We start from the raw sequence: 19782 nt of genomic DNA on the forward strand, positions 1-19782 counted from the left end.
CAGCGACTGGCACTAGTCCCAATTTGACAGCCATGCAGGAACAGGTGTGTGTCCTTGAACCTAAACAGCATAAAAACAACTAAATGGTCAAGGTCACCTACCTCCAGCGCTTCAGATCTTTATAATTAAAAGCTGGTTGAAAGTAATTTAATTTGCTTGAACATCTTTAGTGTGTTGCTAGCATCAGACTGCACGTTTGTGGGTGGCAGCTAGACTTGTACAAAAATGATGGCAAAGTACTGACACTTTTCTCAACAAGCAACCCAGAAGGTCATCTTCTCAATGCCTATAAGGCAGGCCATACTTCATTTGTTAATTTCTATTGATAGAAAATGACTTAAACGTTGCCACCAGGCCAATCGCCTGTGAGGCAGATTCCCATTTCCCCAGAACACATTGCATTTAATGCAAAAAAGAACAGGATGCAGCCTAACAATATTTTTGGTCAAACTACAAATGTAAGACATGGCTGAAAAAATAGTACTGTAAATATAATAATATGATATAATTTAATGTGACCTAATGCACAGTGTAATAATAAAATTACGCATTTTCAGAGTAAAAGAACAAAATAGAATCATGGCCTATCAATTACAATAATAATATTTCTTTATCGTACATCACGGGACACAGATCAACCATATTAATGACTATATGGGTTATACGCCACCTACTGGTGGATAGACACTGGCAGATAGTCAAACAGGAAGTCCACCCCTATGTAACCCCTCCTACACAGGAAAGACCTCAGTTTTTTCGCCAGTGTCTGTAAGGTGGATAGACGTGTGGGTATAAGTGTGTATGCATGTTGCATAGATATACGTTTTTGCGTGGATGCATATTTGCATAAACACATGGTGCATAGACACATGTTTGCTTAGATGCGTGTTACGTAAGATATGTTGCATAAACACGTTTCATAAACGCATGTTTGCTTATTTCATAAATGCATGTCTCCATGGGCACGTATTGCGTAAGTGCTTGTTTGCATGGACACACGCGTCGTGTTTTTGCCTAAATGCATATTTGCTTAAGCACTTACCTACATGCTTCCATAAATGCATGCCTCCATAAATGTATATTGCCTAAATGCATGCTGGCATGTTTTCATTTGTACTGCATACTTATATGCTTAGTTTGAACTGCATACATATGTGCTTAGTTGCATTAAACTGTATACATATGTGCTTGTTTGCCTAGGACTACATACATATCCGTTTTTTTGCCTAGGACTACATACAAATGTGCTTATTGCGTTGAGCTGCATACATAGATGCATGAATGGCAAGAATACTTGTATACCTGCATGTTTGCATACCTGGGTACCTGCATACTTACATACTTGCGGGGTTGTATAGCGGTAGACCAACATTGTCTAGGCCTGCATCCTTGTGGAACTGTGTATTAGTTTGTCTAATACAGTCACTTTATTATGTATCTGTTAGACTAGCTAAATGACTTAGAAGGATGCCACTGCTCTCAGGCTCAGTGGTCTGGCAATGTTCACGTCTCCTGTTGGACCAATGGCATCAGGCTGATCTGAGCCCGTGTGGTGCCTGATCTTGGTTTGAGCCTGGTTAGTACTTGGATGGGAGACTGCCCAGATTTCCCTCCTAAGTGAGGGAGGCATCTGAGGTTTCTGTGCTTGAGAGTATCTCAGACCATAAGATTTTAGAGCAGTCTCTGGGGTGGTTGCTCCTTCCTTAGCCGGGTCAGTCTTTGCCTTGCGTTGAGTCTTGGAGCAAAAGTTATGGGCTCATCATTGTAAAACAATTAAATGGTAGCAGCTTCAAAACTGAATAGGGGCATGAGGTCTATCTTTAGATCTCAATCCGCTGGGCATCCTTCTGTTTCAGATAGGCTCGGTCTGTTCAGTGATGACCTCTCTGCAAGAGGTAGATTGCGGGGCCCAATACATCAGGAAACACACAGCTTCATGTGCCGGGTTGTTTCCAGCCTCATCAAAGATTTCTGTAATTGCAGTGGAAAGCACTCTGTTTTCTTTTTTGTGACCATCCTTCGGGCTGGCCACAGCTTCCGAGGTTCACAAAGCTCCTAGCTCCGGTGCTGGACTTGCTAAAGAGCAGGGGGTGTCAATTTCAATATACTTCAATAACCTTTGCTCAGGAAGCAGTTGGTCCAGATTTTCCTTCGATACATTTTGCAGTAAAAAATAAAAAAGAAGCTGTATCTAGGTCAAAGCACATTCCTTATGTATAGTCCTACTCCAGGTCTTGGAGAGGATCATTCTCTCCGTCTGGAACTTTAAGATCCAGGCATTGGAATGGAGGGCTCTGTTCCCGGGGGGTGTTGCACAGCTAAAGATTGGTGGTTGATGGTTCGGAATCTACAAAGGTTGAATTCTTCCTTTCAGGTATTGAAAGATAATAACCACTGATGCCAGTTTCTCCATTTGGTTTGAGGGTGGCTACAGTTCAGTGGACTTGGTCTCCACAGGAGAGTATACTGCCCATAAATATCTTGGAGCTTTTGGCCACTACACTTGCTTTGGATTATGGTACAAACCAGTTGTAGGGTCTATCCAGGAAAGCCTCTGCAGGGGCATATATATCAACCTCCAGGGAGGCACCAGGAGTCATGCGGCTCAGGAAGGTGAACCACATTCTGCCTGGGACAACACAAGGACTGTCTCTATCATCCATGCATATTCCAGTTATAGAATAGTGGCAAAAGAAACTCTGCATGTAAATCTACTAGATTCCAAGTTCTACAACAAGTTGGGACAGGTTGTGTCTGGGATGAGGGTCCCACTGGCAATAGGGGTAGATGCACTGGTAACACCTTAGGGACCAGTTCTCCCTTATTTGACACTTTTACCTCTGTTTTGACTTCTGCCACATCTTTTGTGAAGAATCCAGAAGGGGGTAACACTGATAATAATGTTGAATTAGCCCAGGAGGGCTTGGTACACTGACATAGCGAGTCTTGCGGGGGGTCACTCCTGAGACACTCCTAGTTCAGTGGGACCTAATGGTCTTGAGTTCTGTATCTCATCACTGTTGAGCCCCTGGAAGCCAGCTTCGGGGAACTTCAATTACAGGACTTGGAAATATTTTTTTGCCTGAGGTGAAGCCAGGAAGTGGCACCCGCAGAAATATGTGTGTTGGAGATTTTCTCTTTCTTTCTCCAATCAGTAGGGGAAAGGGGATTGGCCTTAAGTACCGGTCAGAGTTCATCCCTATACATTTTTTTCCAGGGGCTGTTTCTCACTCCTTGATTCATACTTCATACAGCGTGTAACGTAGACTGTCTCGCCTATCAGGACATTTTGTGTCCTTGGAAATTGAATTTGATCTCGACTGTCTTTGTAGAGGCTACCTCCAGGGGGCTGGGGGTAGCTCATCATGGAAGTTTTTTTACCTCAATGCAGAGAATGCGGTGGTTGTAAATGTTTAAGGTTTTTTTTTACCTGCATGCATTCTATTTAAAAATATAAAAGTGTTCACAGGTGTATTGTTTTTTAAGATTTTTTTTTATAGTCAGTTCAAGTAAAACAACAAAAAAACATTGCTTTGCTATTTATTATAATCATTTGATGATGACTTGTATTATTAAAAACATTTTTTTATTAATCTCCCCAAGATAAAGGTCTGGTTTAAGACATTTGTAGAAATGTAAAAAACAACGCAAAAGATTGAGTGACCGATTGAATTTAAAATAAATCTGTGACAATGCCATGGCGGAGCTTAAAAGGGTTTGACAACCCTAACCTTACATGACAGTACTCAGCCTAGCGATTGGCTACTGACCAAGTGTACACTGTACAGTGGGAGGAAAGGGAAGAGGTCACATTCTCCCCATACTCAGAAGTACCAGGTAAGTACCAAGTCCCCATAGACGTGCGCACAGGGTGTGCCAGGTGTGCCTGGGCACACCCTAATCACCCCGCGTGGTGCAGATTCCCCGTTTACACCCCTGATATTCCACCCTAACAGGGCTCCTAAGAAAAATTGTACAAAAATAATTAAAAAAGTAAAATTGTAAAAAATAATACAAAATAAAATAATAAAAATAAAAACGACTGACACCGTCCACTGCCCTACTGACACAGTCCATTGCTCTGCTGACAGCATCAGTATAAATACACATGTACACACACGCAAATGTGTTTGAGCTTTGGGGTGCACACCCTAATGCAATAGGCTGTGCACACCTATGCAAGTCCCCCAGCTAGCAAAAGAGGCGGCAAGGGAGTTAAGAGTAGGTATTTGTAACAGAGAAAATAAGCTATAAAGACATCAGCTACCTTGCCCTGAATGTGCTAATGTGACAGGTTTAGCTTAAAGAAAAAGTTTACCTAAAGTTTAATCACTTATTTTTTTTTGTAATGATTACATCCCCCCAACAAAAAATGATAATAAATAAAACCCAACCCCTTCATCCAAAATGGCAGTGTCCAGTTGCTTAATGTGTTCCTGCAATGCCAGCTTACATTTTATTTGTTATATTGCTATATGTGAATGCACTACACATTTTAAATGTGCTATTTTAAACATAATTGCACCAGTATATGTGGATGACCTGTGTCACATGGTATTACTATGGCTAGTGCTCTAAATTGATCATGTTACCGCTTCAAAATCTGTCTGGTCTGAACTAGTCATGCACATGAAAAGGTTATCATAAACCGTGTTTATCTAGGAGATAGTATTATAGTGTAGGTAGAGTTTTTGTGATAAAATCAGTGCTAAACACTCTAAGTATAATAGAACGACTCCCAGTAAACACAATAACAAGTGTTAGCACAAGTGATAATGATGCACAATCCTACTGCTTGGTACACAGATACACAACCACAATCACTCCAATACATGCAGACTGTGTACCCAGTGTACCAATGATTTTATGACTGCATGGGATCTTTTTACCTGCATACCTGATTAAAGTTGGCCATAAATTATTATTTTCTTTTGATCAGCTGGTTGATCAAGAAAAAAAAAGGACAGATTCCCCCTTCCACGCATTTGAGGTGGATGAAGGAATCCTCCCAGTTGTGCTATTGTATGCTGACAGCCGCAACTTCTCTACTGACAGAATGGATTGATCAGCACTGGAGCCAATTGAACATAATTTTTTCCAACATTTTCCAACACACTAGGTTGACTCCTCACAAATGGGAACCGGACAAATTTTGATCCATCTATGACTAGCTGAAGTTTTAGCAACGTGGGTAAAATTCTGAATATAGTTACCTGTTTTTATTTGCTGTGTGCTCTGCGGAACTGAAAGTCTCAGATCCTAAACACCAATTAATTCACACATGAATTCAATAGAATATAGTAAATGTATTTTTAAATGCAGCTAGTGTAGATGCCTGAATTTGAAGGTATCAGCTTCTTGTAATACCCTGTACAGCAGCACTTAGACCAAGCGATTGAGGAAGGGCCAATCAGATTAGCTGCATGTGTTGACAAGGAATATGATGACTGCAGGAGAAAGCAGAAGGACGACTCATCAGTATTCTGCTGCTCTTTCACCGTCCAACTACAACTGCTGGCTTGGATATATTACTTAACCACTTCAGCATGGGAAGAATTTACCCCCTTCCTGACTGGGCCATTTTTTGCGATACGGCACTGCGCCGCTTTAACTGACAATTGCGTGGTTGTGTGATGCTGTACCCAAACAAAATTGTCGTCCTTTTTTCCCCACAAATAGAGCTTTCTTTTGGTGGTATTTGATCGCCTCTGCGGTTTTTATTTTTTGCGCTATAAACAAAAAAAGAGCGACAATTTTGAAAAAAAAGCGCAATATTTTTTACTTTTTGCTATAATAAATATCCTAATTAAGAAAAAAAAAAACAAAAACGATTTTTTTCGTCAGTTTAGGCCGATATGTATTCTTCTACATATTTTTGGTAAAAAAATCGCAATAAGCGTATATTGATTGGTTTGCGCAAAAGTTATAGCGTCTACAAAATAGGTTATTGATTTATGGCATTTTTATTATTTTTATTTTTTTTTACTAGTAATGGCAGCGATCTGCAGTTTTAATCGGGACTGCGACATTGCGGCGGACAGATTGGACACTTTTGAAACCATTGACATTTATACAGCGATCAGTGCTATAAATAGCCACTGATTACTGTATAAATGTCACTGGTAGAGAAGGGGTTAACACTAGGGGGCGATCAAGGGGTTAAATGTGTTCCCTCACTGTGTGTTCTAATTTTGGGGGGATGGGATTGACTGGGGGAGGAGACCAATCAGTATTCCTATATATTAGGAACACGCAATCTGTCTCCTCTCCCCTGACAGAATGTGGATTTGTGTGTTTACCCACACAGATCCACGTTCCTGCTCTGTCAGGAGCGATCACGGCTGCCCAGTGGACATCGGCTCCTCAGTAACGTGGCCGGCGTGCGCGCACCCCCTATACTGGCGGGAAGCGGAGGACTTCATATGACGCCCGCCCAGGATGGGAGATCCCATCTGCAGACGTCATTTGACAATATGCCGGGAATGAAGTTGTTAAAGATGTTCTTCACTCTATAAGGACACTTACTTACTCATCACCTGGGCTTGTTCTTCACTAGTCTCCGGGTTCCCAGCACCGGCATCTTTAGTGTGGAAAGCCAGCTGTGACAGTTTCGGCTTCACAGCTGGCTTCCTATTGCGCATGCGCAAGCCACGTTACACTTTGTGAATGGTCCTGCAGCCTCATGACTTCTGCTCAGATTGCCTAGGTGGTTCAAGCAGAAGTGGGAGCGGGTACCTGTCAAAACTAGTTGCCCCCCCCCCCCCCCAACAAAAAAATCACATGGCAAAAGTGGCAGATGATCCAGGGAGGAGTACTTAAAGCGGAACATCCCTTTTGGGTGAAGTCCACTTTAACTACAGTAGAGAAAGGTCAGGTCACCATGTAAGCTAATGCCTTTCTAGTAGGGTTGTCCCGATACCACTTTTTTAGGACCGAGTACAAGTACCGATACTTTTTTTCAAGTACTCGCCGATACCGATTACCGATACTTTTTTTTTAATGTCACGTGACAGTGTTTTTTTTTTTTTTGTTTTTAACAGTGCCTTTTTTTTTTGGGGGGGGGGGGGGGGGGAGCGGGTGAACGTTGTATGTGTGTGTGCATGTTTTTTTTTATTTACAATTTTTATTTTTTACAATAATTTTTTTTATTCTTTATTGCAATATGTGTTTTTTTTTTTTTTTGTTTTTTTTTTAATCAGCCCAGTTGGGGGGCTTTGGTGAGATATCAGGGGTCTTAACAGACCTCTGATATCTCCCCCTTGAGACAGAGAAAGAGACAGAGGATAGAGATTCCCCAGTCCCTTTCTCTGCAGCCTCAGCTGCACTGAGAATGAATGGAGAGAAGACAGCGGCTCCTCTCCATTCATAAACTGACACATCGTAATCACAGGAGATTACAATGTTTCAGTTATGTGAATGGACAGAGTCAGCTGACTCTGTCCATACACAAAGGAAGGAGGAGGAGGACGGCGGAACGGAGGGGGAGAACGGAGGGGACAGAGAAGGAGAGGGGGACAGAGGGGACAGCGGAGGGGGACAGAGAAGGAGAGAGGAACGGAGGGGACAGGAGAGGCACAGAGAATGACAGAGGAATGGAGGGGACAGCGGAGGGGCACAGAAAAGGAGAGAGGAACGGAGGAGGACAGCGGAGGGGGACAGAGGAAAGGAGGATGCAGTGACAGTCAGCTGTGACCGATCACCGCTGTATGTCACTAAAGCTGCTGAAAGCCGGCGGGGGGAGAATCTTGTAACTCCCCCACGCGCCGATCACAGCTGTCCTCTAGGTATCGGGGGAAGCATCGGGAGCATTTGCCCGAGTACAAGTACTTGGGCAAATGCTCGGTATCGGTGCCGATACCGATACTAGTATCGGTATCGGGACAACCCTACTTTCTAGACACAACTAACATTTTTTGATAGGTAAAATAGCTCCCCTCTTTGCATCCCAACTGTTTTGTTTGTCAGGAGTTCAGCTTTAATGTCTATATGTGGAGCATTGGGCTCTTCTCCTTTTCCATCCCCAGTTTAAATTCTGGGATAGAGCTAATATATGAAATTGAAAATAAACCCTAACAATGTACTTCTCCCTTTCTTTTGGTCTGTTAAATATACAATTAAAAGCAGTGGCGGCTAGTTCTCAATTTTTTGAGGGGGCAGCAAACAAACCACCCGACTCCCCCCCCGTTCAGTCAGTTGATCAATCAAATGTCACCCCCCTTTGCTCAGCAAACCAACCCCCCCATCACTCTGCCGACAAGCTCCACACTTACCCCATCTAGGTTGCAGGCAGCTTTGGTGGCTTCCCCCTGCGTCTCCTCCTCGGCGGCTTCCCCTCTGCTTCTGCTCCTGGCCGGACAATATGATTGCTTCTCCTGTTGGCTAATTGGGTCTTAAGACCCATTTCCTGATTGGCCGGGAGGAGAAGCAGGAAGACAATAGCGAATATTAATTCGCTATTGTCACACAAGTGGGTGGGCTAGTGCTCTGTGACCTGAGCCCACCCTTTTTGAAGCAAATTAAAGCCTCAGGCTCTAATCATGTGCTTAAAAAAAAACAAAAACATTTAAATCCAATGCGTCCGGCGCCGTGCATTTAAATTAGGGGCCAGGGACATGGATTGGGGGGGCCCCCCTGCACCCGTAATGGAGCAGCCACCACTGATTGAAAGTGTTTTGCTATATCTGTTTTTAGAGGTGCAAAAAAAAAACCTGTACCCTAGGGGGTTGATTTACTAAAGGCAAATAGACTGTGCACTTTGCAAAGCGCAGTTGCACTCTACAAGTGTAGTTGGTCCAGAGCTTAGTAAATGAGGTAAAACTTCACTTTGCAAAGAGTATTCAATTACGTGCAAGAAAAAAAAAACAGCATTTTTGCTTGTACATGATTGGATGATGGAAGTCAGCAGAGCTTCTGCTCATATACTAAGCTCTGGAGCAACTGCTCTTGCAGAGTGCAACTGCACTTTTCCAAGTGCACCGTCTATTTGCCTTTAGTAAATCAACCCCTTTATTGTCCAAAGGGTGACAACACTGCTCCTCCATAGATACAGTATGGTGAATGAAAGTTGCCCCTCCCAGGACAGGGAGTATGTTACTCGCAGAATGACAAGGTGACAATAAAGAAAAAACTGCCTAAAAAGTGAAAAACAATTCAGAAACTACACCTAAGGATTCTTAAGTCACATTATATTACATATTTGTTCTTGAGTTTAGATAAATATTAAAATGGTTCTAAAACCGCCCCCAAGGCCCCCTTTATGCTTACCTGAGCCTGATCTCGATCCAGCACTGTACCTGAGAACAGCAGCTTTCTCTGCTCTCTTTCTCTTTCTACTGGAGATCGAGGCAGCAGTGGGAGCCAATATCTCCGGCTACTGTCAATCACAGGCAGTGCAGAGAGTGTGTGTGCGTGTGTATGGGGGGGGGGGGGTGATGCTGAGCCACCCTGTATGTCAATGGACACACAGAGAGCAGCTCAGGAGTGAGCCAACATGAGTGTCCCCGCCGTAGCAAGCGGCTTTCTATGGGAGGGGGGGACCACAGAAGAAGAGGATCAGGGCTGCTTTGTGCAAGACCATTGCACAGAGCAGGTAAATGTAACATGTTTAATTCTTAAAAAAAAAAAAAAAAAACCTTTAGAATCCCTTTAATGGTATGCAAAATGATGATTAGGAATGGCTAATGGAAATACACAGAAGATGCAGAAATATATTGAATAATGCCTTCTTTTATAATGAGAAAAAGTAAACTTTTACAGTCTCTCAGTTCCACCCTGATGGATACAAATGGGCATACACAATGCCGTCCCTGGGGGGGGCAGAGGGGGCCCTGACCCCCCCAACATTATGCTGTGCCCCACCATGTGCCCCCCCAATTAAAAAAAAAATGTTTTTTCTTTTTTACAAAAAGGCAATGTCTAAGAGGAAGAGCGTCCCCAGTCAGCTCCTGTGGGTGATTCCTCCCCCCTACGTCTGCTCGCTGACACTGCATAATGCGAGCGCTCACATAACCACGGCCGCCCGATCTGCTCCTTCTCCTGCATCCTCATTGGCAGGGTGAAGAGCGAATTGCAGGAAGGACTCCACCAGGACTCTCAGTTACTGAAAAAACAGACTGATTTCTCCCATCCTTAGGACAGGAGAAGCAGCCTGTAAATTCCAAGAGATGCCAGACCAGCGCTGTCAATAGCAGGGGCAGGACAGCAAGAGGAGGCTGGGGAACCCCACAGTGGCAGAACACCAGGGCCCGGTGGCAAGACAACCTTTGCAACCCTGATAGTTTTCCCACTGTTTTGGACCCTTATATTTTCTTGGTATGCTGGTGACATATATCTCTTGTTTTCTGCCACCCTGGGGGGTGGCCCAATACAGTAGGAAGGGAGCTCACTGCAGAACATGTGAAAGGGCTGTTGTGGGATCGTAGTAAAGGGCCCCAGGATATATATATGTATATATATATATAATTGCATTTTATAGTTGCCCCCCTACTTTTGTCCCTGTCCCCCCATGTGCCCCCCCTAAATATGAAAGCTGGAGACGCCACTTGGCATACATTAGTGCTTACTAGTAGGTACTTACTATTATAAGTAAGTAATAATATGTAATCATTTCAAATATATTAATAGTATTAATAAAAGTAGGTAATATGATATAATAATAGATTTTGTAATTATATACAGTACAGGTATGTGTAATACGTATATATTATGATATAAAAAGTATAATTGTAAAGTGTAAGTAAAATAAATATGAGTTGCAAGCTTATTTGTATGAACACAAAGTGATTTACAATTTTGAAACAAAATGTGGCATTAAGTTTTTAATTAAATTTTGTAACAATAAATATATTTAACCATAACATCCTTTAGCAAACTCGTGTGTGAATAGCTCAGTGGCACATCAATTTCATGACATGCACTTTAAAGGTCCATGCTCACTAGCAGCAGAAAAAAAAAAGTCAGAACCTCTGGCATTAAAGAGGAGTTCCCATTTAAAAAAAAAAAAATTAAAAGTCAGCAGCTACAAATACTGCAGCTGCTGACTTTTAATAATCGGACACTTACCTGTCCCAGGGTCCAGCAATGCGGGAGATAAAAGCCCCGCTTGTCTCCCCCTCCGTTCGGCGGCGCCGGCATTGCAACTGTGGGCACCCGGCTGTGGCTTCACAGCCGGGCACCCACTGCGCATGTGCGAGTGGCGCCGCGTGCCGTGATTGGCCACTCATCTGGGACCTGTAATGTGTCCCAAATGATTGACAAGAGGGAGGGGGCAGAGCTGAGCCCTTCCTGCGCCGAGGGGAAGTGATGTCACCAGCCCAGGCACTGAAGGAGGCAGACTACGAGGGACCCCCTAGAAACAGCCATTTAGAGGTGAGTTTAAAAAAAAGATTTCCAAATTTTTAATTTTTTTTTAGGCACATTAATGCACTTTTTTTTGTGGGTGGAACACCACTTTAAAGCAGCATAAAAAATGCTCATAGTGGCTCATATTGCACAAGGCTTTAGGAGAGTTTATGAACATTTGCTTTTATACTGTGTTTTTTTTCTGCCTGAAAACGCTTCTCAAAAACACACTTGTGATGTTTTTTTGTTTTTTTTCTGCCTCTAAACTCTCCTCTTGAAATATGCCTCGAAACACCTTAATGTGCATGGACACCTAGGATAACATTGGGCTGCTTCTACAGGCAGGAGAAAAAAACGCAAAACTCCTGTAACAAGGAGAATTTTTTAAGCCCAGTGTGCATGGACCCATAGTAAATCAGAGTAACTTATCCTTGCTGTATTGTTTCAGATTGATGGCCTAGTACATGAATTGGTAACCTTTATAAATCAGGTGTGTGTACTTTCTGTAAGATCATCTAGACAAATTCCATAAGCAAAACACAAAAAAAATGGGTTTTCGAGAAATGTTAGTTTCAAATTTCTATTGTTCATAGGTGAGAAAATTTTTCTATAAAACTACTAAAAAGCGTCCTTGTGATATATGTACAAGACCAAAAGGTATCTCTTATACAATCACCATAACGTTATATTAGAATTGTATTTCTCTGTATTTGTCAGCTATTTGTCAGTTTAGAAATGTTGTCTAAAACGATAAAAGTTAGTTAATAGAGTGGTTCATTTTTACAATGGCTCAGCAACATTTGTTCACTTAAGCCATCCAAGTGTCTACCAATTAAATGAAAATAAACCATGGTAATTATCTCTGAACATGCGCAAAATTGATGCATGAACATAAAATTACATTAAAAACAACATTGAAAAATTTCTGTCTTGTTTCCGTCTAGTCTCCAAAAAATTAAAAGACCAATTATATATTCAAAAATATTCTAAATTCCAAATATATGTTGTAAAGGTATGTCTATTGCAAAACCAACAGACCTTTCCTCTGGTCACAAGGTCAATTTTGATAAAAGCTATAGATATTTTACAATATTTCATTGATACAGAGTGCTATATAGAATAAACATTTTAATGTGATTTTTCAGACAGGATCTCAAATTGTATTTACAATTTTAAAGTAAAAATCTGGGTAGTAAAATGATTTTTTCCTATAAGCTGCTACATGCCACTAAATTAAAAAAAAAAACATGGGCTCAAGGACAAAAATATTCCAAATGCTGTACAATTTTTAATTTAAGCTCCAGAATTCTTTTTATTTATTTATGGAATTTCCTACCAAAATCAGAACAGTTATCATAAAAAAGAAATACAGTATCTTGATATTTATGCAGTTAAACACTGCCTATAGCTATTATCAAGTGTATGGTGCCATGTAATGGCCGTACACATGATCAGAAAATCGTACGAAAAATACAGATTTTGAATCGATCGTATGATAATCTCAACGTTACTACACAGATTTCAAGAGCCAATCACAACGGTTCATCCGATATTATTAGACTGGACAAGCACGAAAATATTTCTCATACGATACCAGATCGTATGATTTTTATTTATTCAGTACAGTTGTCATTTGAAAATACAGTACAAATATACTACAAAAAATACCGCTTTTGAATCGATCGTATGATAATCTGATCATTACTACACAGTTTTCGAGAGCCAATCACAACGGTTCCTCCGATATTATTAGATCGGACAAGCGCGAAAATTTTTCTCATAGAATACCAGATTGTACGATTTTTATTCAGTCAGTACAGTTGTCATTCAAAAATACAATACAAATATACTACAACACATTACATCACCCAAATTTTTATACGTCACTTTAGTAAACTCTGAGACTAGCATACAAAAAAAAAATGGATGATCATTTGTCCAATAATCTCATCGTGTGCCAGGCATAAGTCATTGTATTTGATTAGTATTGGGTCAATAAAAGCAATGATGTAATTAGTAGCAATAATAATCAAAAAAATCATATAGCACATAAGCAACAGAAAAAAACTCTTGCTGGTTAGTGTATGCAGAATATGTAAAAGTACATTTACCTATAGTTTATTCATAGACTACATGTACTGAAAGAAAAAAAACTGTCAACTAGTCAGTCAAGCAGGAACACAAAAAAAAAAAGTTAATTAAAAAAAAGTTAACAGATACACTTCCTCTTCTGGCTTGTATCAGCTGTAAAAACTTTAGCAGTTAGTGGTAGCAATTTCTAGGGTGTGACCTTGCTTTCAAATTCACACTTGTATGACTTCTTAGTGTGGCATAAAATGGGGCTTGGAATCATTACCAAATTAAAACAGTGTAAATAAATGGAAACAGCTTAAGTGACCCAAAGTGACACAGTCCAGACTCCCGAAAGGCTTCTACACACGGGCACTGGCTGTAGAAGTGAGTCAGTTTGTGTTCCACTCTCTCCCGAGGTGGGGAAATGGCAATGAGTGGACCCGCAGTTCCATCTGCGGCCTCCTAGGCTGTGTAGCAGATATTCTTGACAATGTGATGTAAAAACAGCAACATGAATAGCTTGTTATGCGGATTTTGGGTCTTTTTTTTTTTTTAAATAACACCCAGTGTTAATTGACCATGTTGATCATACGTACAGGTCATAACCTTTGGGCACATCACTCACACTTATGCTGCCAGTATAGGTTGGGCTGCGTTCACTCTCACTAGTTAATGCAATACATTTATGGTCATTTGCGTATCTGCAACCTGAACACACAGGTAAGAAAAAAATGATGCTTGGCCAGCATGTAAAAAATGTAATATATAATTATATTACTTCCTCTTTACAGCTAGTGCCATTGATTCGGGTGCAGCAAGGCATTTCAGTCTGTGAATGTGAGAACACCTTCACAGAAGTTCACTTCTTTTACATACATGTATATTTTAGGGCGTGCGTTAATGTGCGCATTGTGAATGCACATTGACTTTCACTGCAAGTCTGCAATGTGTCGTTAAGTTGCTATGGCTAAGCACCAGTAAGGGGTGTGAAACGCGTCAGTTGATCCGTCCATTGTCTCTGTTCGCTGTATGGATTGATTTTATTTAATAAAGACATTTTTACTTTGGAGTGTGGCTGTCTGGATTTCCTCTATTGAATGTGCTCTATACACAGAGCCAGTACCCAGGCTGTGCAGGGAAGGTGAGGCTTTGGTATCTTTACCTAGGGCGGTATATATTTTTTGTTAAGTTGCAGTGTTTTTTTTTTTTGCAGTGCAAATTGCAGTGTTTACTTTTTTTTTGCATCTTGTATCTAATTCTCCTAAGCACGGCACATTGGGATGCGTTACAGTATAATGGAGGATGCTGCACAAAAAATGCAACGCACCATTGAAGCATGTTGGTATGAACTGAAGCCATATGAAATAAAGCATGCTGGGGTTGATTTACTAAAATTGAAGAGTGCAAAAATCTGGTGCAGCTGTGCATGGTAACCAATCAGCTTCTAACTTCAGCTTTTTCAATTAAAGTAGAACTATGAGCAAAACCTTTTTTGATTTTTTCATTTTGGATGGAGTTTATTTTTTGCCATCTTTGTCCCATTAATGAGACTTACCTTCACTTCCTGTCCCATAGTCAAAACAGGAAGTGCGAAAATTTCTGCAAATCAAGGGAATTCCTTGGGGACCCCCAGGTCACCAGAACTAGAGCCCCCATTGGAAGATTTCCCCTCTATTACTTTTCTGGGGACAACCCAAAATTAGAGGTTTCTTTTACTTTCACTTTCGATGATAATGGTAAACAGGACAAATGAAGAGGGTGAATCTCCCTAACAGTGGGACAGACTCCAATAAACAGGAGTGCTAACCCCTCTCCACTCTATCCAAACCTAAAAAGAGTTTTGCCTTTTAATTATACTTTAAGCTTTGACAAAAAAACCTGGAGGCCGATTTGTTTCCAAGTTAAATCCAGGGGAAATAAAAGTGATCAATTGTTTGATGTGAACATAGGTTCACAGCACTTCACCTCACTCACACACTTTAATAAATAAGCCCCATAGTAACTATTGTTGGAAATACATAGTTACATCAAGAAGAATAGGTACTAGACCTTAATAAAAATATGTTCCATGTGCGATCATTGATGTTTCTGTGTAAAATACTCTTCAGTCTTGGCAGGACCATAGGTGTGCCTTTAGGAAACCAGACACACAAAGTCTACGGACTGATTTATCAACGAGAGCATTTTTACACCAGTTCAGCAAACGCAAAGCCACTTCCAATAGTCAGTCAGCTTTGAAGTCATTTTTCAGACAGAATATTTATTAAAATCTATTTTTGGAACAGGTATTTTATATATATAGATATATCTATATATCTATATATCTATATAGATATATAGATATATATATATCTATATAGTTTATTTTTTTTATTTTTTTATTACGTACATCCTTACATCTGTTGCTAACAGAGTGCAGTAGTTTAACAGGGTCTGATCATTTCCACTCATACCTCTGATGTCTCTGTAACTTTATTGAAAGTGACAGAGGGAGAACTGAGAAAACATCTGTATTACATCTGAATGAAATTCTGAAACAATTTTGGGATCTTTCATTTCTCACATGACATCACCTAGTCTGTGCTGCTCCTTGTATTGCTCCATTTTTCTCCTCCTACTGGTCCAGTCATTATCATTTATGACCTACTACATTGTCTCATACAAACACACTGGCATTCCACTAAACAGCTCTATTCTTTTTCTGCTTGCTCATGCTTTTGTTTTACTACTTAAATGCAATATGCCAAATTTTATAGAAAGTTAAAAAAAAAGCTTTTGTTGCTCATAAAAACCCTTTAGGTGTCTTTGTTTATTTTATAACCTGCACGCCAAACTAACAGCTGCAATATTTTTTTTTTTTGCTATATGGAAATAAACAAGTATCTTTCACCATATTCTTTTTTTTTTTTTTTTTTTTTTTTATACAAATGAATGTGGATTCATAAATGTTCATTTATACGTTTTAACAAAATAACTACGTTTATCTCCCTTAACACAGCATTATCCTTTTTTTTTTTTAGAAAATGGTAAATAACAACCCTGCCAAGTTTGGTATACTGTGCCCCTTAGGGCAGGTTTTACTCCCCACCCCCCTACTAAAACTGAAGAGTGCAAAAATCTGGTGCAACTGTGCATGGTAACCAATCAGCTTCTAACTTCAGCTTGTTCAATTAAAGTAGAACTATGGGCAAAACTTTTTTTTTTTTTTCATTTTGGATTAGGGGAGTTTATTTTTTGCCATCTTTGTCCCATTAACAAGACTAACCTTCAATTCCTGTCCCATAGCCAAAACAGGAAGTGCGAAAATTTCTGAAAAATCAAGGGGATTCCTTGGGGACCCCCAGGTCACCAGAACTAGAGTCCCAATTGGAAGATTTCCCCTCTATTACTTTTCTGGGGACAACCCAAAATTAGAGGTTTCTTTTACTTTCTGGTACACAAAATATGATTATCGGATGAATGACTGTTCGTTTTTTTTTTTTTTTTTTTTTTTTGCATGCCAGTCTCATATCAAAAATGAAGAGTTTACTAAAGTTACGAAAATTCTGGTACGACACAATAAAAATTCATAAGTGATGTAATGTGTTGTAGTGTATTTGTACTGTATTTTCGAATGACGACTGTAATGATTAAATAAAAATTTAGCTTGTCCCATCAGATAATTTTACATTAATTGTCGTGATTGGGCCTCGAAAGCTGTGTACTAATGATCATATTATCGTACGATCGCTTTGAAAGCAGTATTTTTCATACAATTTTCTGATTGTGTGTATGGGCCATTGAACAGCTGCCACCACAACAAGTGGATGCTTTCCACTCTATCCTTGTTCCAGAGAGCTCAGATTTTTTTAAATTTCCCAATACATTTAGTCTCAGAGACAACTGGTACCACGCAAATTGGGAAAGTTGAATCTTCTTCCCTAAGAATGTAGACAGTAGTAAAACTTTAACCATTTCCTACTTTAACCAATTTAAAAAAAAGAACAAGTTTTAGCTTTAGATACATTTAAAAAATTTTTTTAGCACCCAACCCCCTCAAAAACAAACACAAAAACTACTACACATATTTAGGCCGCATTATTCAGTACCATGGTGGAGATATGGTGTTAGTTGAATAATAGACTACTAATACCTGTTAATGTAGCAAAATCAAGGGACAGAACAGCCAAAAGAATTTTCTTCTGCCACCTATGGGTGTATTCCAGAAGTTCCAGGCTATGAACACTCACCCTGTGGGTTATATCCGTGTTTCACGGGATCCTGTATGATGACACTTTCATGTCGGGCAGCCATGGTCAGCTCCAAAATATTGTCCAAGTCCTTGGAAATTTCATCGATTCTTATAACTTATACCTTATAAAAAAAATTAAAAAAAAAACAGGAAAAGCCTTTCCCTGGTCAGACTGTCACATATATTCCAGAGAAAGTGACTGGGAATGTACAAATATGATGCCTAGTACAGAAGGTAACAAGTATTTCTCAGCCTGGACTCTGTACTCTACTGAGCATTACTGACCTGTTGTAAACCATCCGTCCCATTTGGAGATGGGATGTAATGAGAGGGTTTGCTGGACTTCATTGGCTGCTTTAGATCACATGGTCTTTGTCAATGTGATAAGAGAACTCAGGTTGTAAAGTGACAGGAGAGTAGATAAGAAGTTCTAGTAGATAGAGACAAACAAATGATTAACTATAAAGCTGAAAGGTACAGAGAAGAGAGCTGGGTTATAAAGGTGTACATATCAAGCGATGGTGTTCTGATTTTCTAGTGTTATTTGCAAAAGTCTATTTTCCTTTTTTTTTTTTTAATCACCTGAAAATTTTTTTATGATACTCTATTTGCTGTCTGATGTATAGGTGACAAAAAATGAAAAATAAATACTTCTCAGTGATGAGAATCTGTATCATCGATCTGAGGACTTATGTTCAGTCATTTGAGAACCAGACCTTGCCAGAACTAGGGATCCTATTTAAAGCTGAACTCTAGGCAAATAGTTAAATATACAGATTAAATACATATATCAGAACGGTTTTACCCGCAAAATCATTTTAATTCTGTTCATCCAGTCCTGTGATTTATACAGATCTGCCACACAACACAGTTCTGCTTTTTCTCTGCCGCAGTTAAAGAATATGTAAACACAACATGTCATATTCCTGCTACAGTATGTGCCTGCTGTACCATGTACTTGTATGAAAAAGTATCCTGCTTTCCTCGTATTGCTTTGTGTGAAATCCCTGGTTTCCCTCTGCTTTCCTAATAAAAACTGACCAGGCAGGAGAACACAACGTGGTCAGTTCTTTAGCTATGCTGGGAACCCAACCTGCTCTCTTCCAATGATTAGACTTGTCCTGACCCTCCTCTACAGCCTATCACTGCGAAGATCAGTGTGCTGCAGCTTCTCCTCCCCTAGCTCTTATGCAGCTAAAAACAGAGGGTATGTGATCGAAAAAAGTATTTATAATATTTATTTTATATCTATAAATGTTTTTCCTTTTTTATTCTAAACTGAATAGGTTGTTGTCCAAGGTGAGGTTTACAATCACTTTAACCTCTTGCCGACCAGCCAAGTTATACTGTGGCAGATTGGCTCAACCGCGCGAATTGCCTTTGGTGTTTGTCGGGCTCGTACATGGCTTTCTGTGGGCCAGCGAGGGAGCCAATCAGCGGGTCCAGCGGACTCGATGTCCGCCGGTCGCCCGCGATCGTTCCTTGCAGAGTCAGGGGATGACACAGAGTTCCTGTCTTTCTGATATGCAGGAAGACAGATCTGTGTATTGTCCCAGGCAGCCCATCCCCCATACAGTTAGTAAACACATTTAACCCCTTGATCGGCCCTGATGTTAACCCCTTCCCTTCCAGTGCCATTAGTACAATCACAGTGCATATTTTTAGCACTGATCACAGTAATAATGTCACTGGTTCCCCCCAAAAAATTCAAAAATGTCAGTTAGGTGTCCGATCTGTCCACCGCAATGTTGCAGTCCCACTAAAAATCGCAGATCACAGCCATTACTAGTAAAAAAATAAAATAATAATACAAATGCCATAAATCTATCCCCTATTTTGTAGATGCTATAACTTTTGTGCAAACAAATCAGAATACGATTATTTTTTTTTTTTTACCAAAAATATGTAGCAGAATACAAATTGGCCTAAATTGATGAAGAAATTCGATTTTTTAAATTTTTTTTTTGGGTATGTTTTATAGCAGAAAAAAAAAATATTGTTCTTTTTCTAAATTGTCAGACTTTTTTTTGTTTATAGAGCAATTGTCAGTTAAAATAACTCAGTGCCGTATCACCAAAAATGGCTTGGTCATTAAGTGGGCAAATCCTTCCGTGGCTGAAGTGGTTAAATAATACTAC

The 19782-nt window shown here is 40.1% G+C and overlaps 1 protein-coding gene across 2 annotated transcripts in view; it reads right to left on the bottom strand.

Annotated features, from left to right (window-relative positions):
* The window catches only part of NR5A2 (nuclear receptor subfamily 5 group A member 2), a 176687-nt gene extending 158778 nt beyond the window's left edge, over positions 1–17909 (bottom strand). Inside the window, exon 1 of one of the 2 annotated variants that reach the window (XM_073592949.1) lies at positions 17643–17909. In XM_073592949.1, the coding sequence (XP_073449050.1) occupies positions 17643–17706 (64 nt within the window). In that variant the 5' untranslated portion in view covers positions 17707–17909. Of the gene's footprint in view, positions 1–17545 lie in introns of both variants that reach the window. The other variant, XM_073592950.1, reaches the window with a different exon arrangement.
* Between the last annotated feature and the right edge of the window lie 1873 nt (positions 17910–19782).

Source organism: Aquarana catesbeiana, linkage group LG07 (genome assembly GCF_042186555.1).
Source record: "Aquarana catesbeiana isolate 2022-GZ linkage group LG07, ASM4218655v1, whole genome shotgun sequence".
NCBI classification, from domain to species: Eukaryota; Metazoa; Chordata; class Amphibia; order Anura; family Ranidae; genus Aquarana; species Aquarana catesbeiana.